Genomic DNA, 3,542 nt, shown 5'->3' with positions numbered 1-3,542 from the left:
AGTTCAGTTGCAGTGCAGCGCCTGGCTGCTGACGGCTAAGAATCTAAAAAGCTAAATAGGTAGTTAGTTGGTTATTTGCCCCAAATATGTTCATGCACAAAGTAAACAACAATAAATTGTTTATGTTGACAACAACTCATGTTCTACAGAAACACCATATAATTCATATCAGCATGCTAACATTATATGTAACTTATTAGCAGCTAGTCACTATGTGTTATAATGGATTTTCAGTTAAAGTGCAAGCAGCAAGCTAAAAATAATGGTTGAGAGCTTCAGTTAAGACCTACAATATTCTTTTTGCCCTGACAGCATTAGTGTAACATACTGTATAAACAACAAACCGAGTCAATGTAGACTTATAAAAAGTTGTGTAGACACCTTTATTCACATAAAATATTCCCCAGTAGCAGACTCCCAAGACTCCGCCATCTTGTTTCGAGACTCAGGTTCAATTTTTGAGCTGCATTCACAATAACTTTGGTCATTGATTCATTGCATATTAAATATTTCAGATTAAGTCAGCATCAGAGACTGTTGAAAAACAGTAATTCTGTGAGACAGCTTCTTTACAAAAACAGAACATGAAATATGAGTAATATAAGACGTTACCCTTTTCTTTTTAGATGATGGCTGATCAACAGGATGATCTCCGTGCTTTACTAAATGATTCTGGTGAACCGACCTTGGAGCGGGCCATTGCCAAAGCCAGAGAAGAAGTTGATAGGTTAGATAATGTCACTCTCAACATTGCTGTGACAGGGGAGACTGGGGTAGGAAAGTCTTCCTTCGTTAACGCCATCAGAGGTCTTCAAGATACTGATGAAGGAGCTGCACCCACTGGAGTCACAGAAACCACCATGGAGCCCACCATGTACCCCCACCCAACCATGCCCAATGTGAACTTATGGGACCTGCCAGGCATAGGGACCATACATTTCAAAGCACAAACCTACATGAAAGATGTCAAATACCAAAACTATGACTTCTTTATCATAGCAAGTGCAGGAAGATTCAGGGAGAATGACATGATGCTGGCAAATGAAATCAAGAAAAAGAAGAAGAATTTCTACTTTGTTCACTCAAAGACTGACATTGATGTAGCAAATGAAGAGAGAAAGGGAGTAACAGAGGAGGAAACACTTCAGAAAATACGGAACAACTGTCTGGAAAATCTCAGAACATTGGGACCCCCTCCTGTCTTCCTCATTTCATCCCATTACCTGGAAAGGTTTGACTTCCAGGAACTGGTAATTAATCTAGAGAGAGAGCTTCCAGATGAGAAGAGAGATGTTCTGGTTATGAGTTTGCCTGTTTATTCCAAGCAGTCTCTTGACAAGAAATACAATACATTCAAGAAAGCTGCATGGGCTGTGGCCATCACATCAGGTGCCATAGCGGCAGCCCCAGTACCAGGTCTGTCACTAGCATGTGATGTTGCCATGGTAGTGTCTTTCCTAACCAAGTGCTACTATTCATTTGGTCTAGATGATAGATCACTTGAAAAGATGTCAGAGAGAGTAAACAAGCCAATACTACAAATGGTTAGAGAATCATCACTTGTCATGGCGATTGCTACAAAATCATCGTTTGCAGCAAACATGGTGGCAAAACTTGGGGTAGCAGGTGTTGTTAAGGCACTGTGCCTCCTTGTGCCTGTTGCTGGCAACATAACAGCAGCTGGAGTATCTGTTGCTACCACACGATCTGTGCTCCTAGAAGGGTTGAAGGAACTGTATAGTGTAGCTGAAAGGGTGATTGAAATGGCAGAACTAAAGTAGAGCAAAGCAAACATGTGATCCAGGCTTAATGGTGTGGAGTGCTTATCATATTATTGTTTTCATTTCCTCCATGGAAGCTAAATATTTTACTCACAACTTGCAATTGAAAACATTGATCTCATGTTAATCAAGACTTACTGGTTTGGACAGGTTACTGTTTTCCTCTTTCTCTTTTTACGTTTATTTTAAGACATGTAAGTGAAGTAGGCCTACTTCTATAAAACATTTATTCATATACCGTAACTGGGAATTAACTGATGATGTCTTTCCATTGTAATCAGGGTGTGTAGGTGGGTGACAGTGTTACTGGGAGGGGCTTAGTTCTGTGTGCTGTTTACCATCTGGCGACTATATCCCTCTGTTGGGATATTCTGTTGTACGTATGTGTGTCATGAACTGCAACCTTTGCTGAGTGTGAAACATCATTCAATTATGAATGATTTCTTTGATTTTCAATAAACTATTCAAACAAATGACATCGTTGTTGAGAGTGCTTTGTGCTGATTTTTTTTCAACACTTGAATATTAGTAATCAGTGGCGTTTCTACATTAGGGGCAGGCAGGGGCAGACTGGCCATCAGGGATACCGGGGGAATCCCCGGTGGGCCGACGGGGTTGGGGTGGTCCAAAATACTGGCCCACTTCCATCACAAACCGGCCCTCCTCCTGACGTCGCCGGCACAGACTATACTGTATGATTCACAGAACACGTATAATTTACTCCAATATATCTGGTAGTGCAAAATTACTGACTGATATGATATGATATTACTGACTGATTCCGATGTCTGGAGGAAGGTGCATCAAAATATAATGCTTTATCTGGGACACCACCGACTGGTGACAGTGATACGAAGGTAAGTTGTGGCTTTGACTTGGCCAATCTTAGCCTGCTTTTCACAGATGAGGTAACGTTCCCTACAAGCTAGCCTAGCTAACATTAGATAGATAAATGTCCAAAATTGAGACCGTTATGATCTGGTAAAATTAGCAAACCGGCTCTGTTGTCATCATCGAGATTATCTAATTTAACATGTTAGCCGTAGTCACTTGTTTACAATCGATGAGCAAGCTATCCATGGTGGTAGTAAAGAGGGCAATCTTATAATTTTTAATAAATGTCAAATAAATTAACCAGCTAGCTTGTTATGTTAAAATCACTGTGTTACACACAACACTAACATTATAAACAATGTTAATATGTTATCTAGATTAGATAGTGAGGTAATAATAACACATGAGTATACTGATATTGTTTTTTTATTACCATGTGACTATAATGCACCCGGGCCGGCAGAGTTAGTTTAGGTTCTGTTACTTAACTTATTGTTTTGTTATGCACCTTCAACACCCCTACATACACACACAATCACACACCCAGCATGCAACACTAATGATACCACTGATGTTCACACCCCATCCTATGTTCTATTCTATTCATTTTTCTACAATATAGTTCATACTAATTCTACCCTCTGATTCCAGTTTCTTTATTGTGTGGACATTAATTCCTTAAGGCTCTGTAGTTATACGTATAACCATCTGATACTAGCCCAGAGTTAAGCATATTCATCTAGCAACCTTGGAGTGTTACAATAGCCAGTATCATTTTATTCCATGTGTCCATCCAGGCAAATTGGTGGATCCAAATGTTATAAAAAAACTGCCCCACCAGATCCAGATGACGCTGTTGTGCAGAAAGCTCAATACATTCGTACTTCGCGGCAAAATATATATAATTTCTTTTTTTATGCAAAGTAG

At 39.8% G+C, this 3,542-nt stretch overlaps 1 protein-coding gene across 1 annotated transcript; it reads left to right on the top strand.

The window, feature by feature from the left end:
* The first annotated feature begins 629 nt into the window (after window positions 1-629).
* LOC105897960 (interferon-inducible GTPase 5-like) lies at window positions 630-1,719 on the top strand. The gene is made up of 2 exons (XM_012824957.2): window positions 630-1,544; window positions 1,678-1,719. Exons 1-2 carry the CDS (start codon window positions 630-632, stop codon window positions 1,717-1,719), a joined length of 957 nt encoding a protein of 318 aa, XP_012680411.2.
* Window positions 1,720-3,542: the final 1,823 nt, after the last annotated feature.

The sequence above is a fragment of the Clupea harengus genome, chromosome 23 (genome assembly GCF_900700415.2).
Source record: "Clupea harengus chromosome 23, Ch_v2.0.2, whole genome shotgun sequence".
NCBI lineage: Eukaryota > Metazoa > Chordata > Actinopteri > Clupeiformes > Clupeidae > Clupea > Clupea harengus.
The sequence above is the reverse complement of the archived record's forward strand: the minus strand, read 5'-3'. Positions and strand labels throughout refer to the sequence as shown.

Excerpts from the sequence above, each read along its gene's own strand:
- LOC105897960 (XM_012824957.2), top strand. The coding sequence starts at position 630 with ATGGCTGATCAACAGGATGATCTCCGTGCTTTACTAAATGATTCTGGT. Across the intron at positions 1,545-1,677 it reads ACAAGCCAATACTACAAATG|CAGCTGGAGTATCTGTTGCT; the intron begins GTTAGAGAATCA and ends GCAACATAACAG.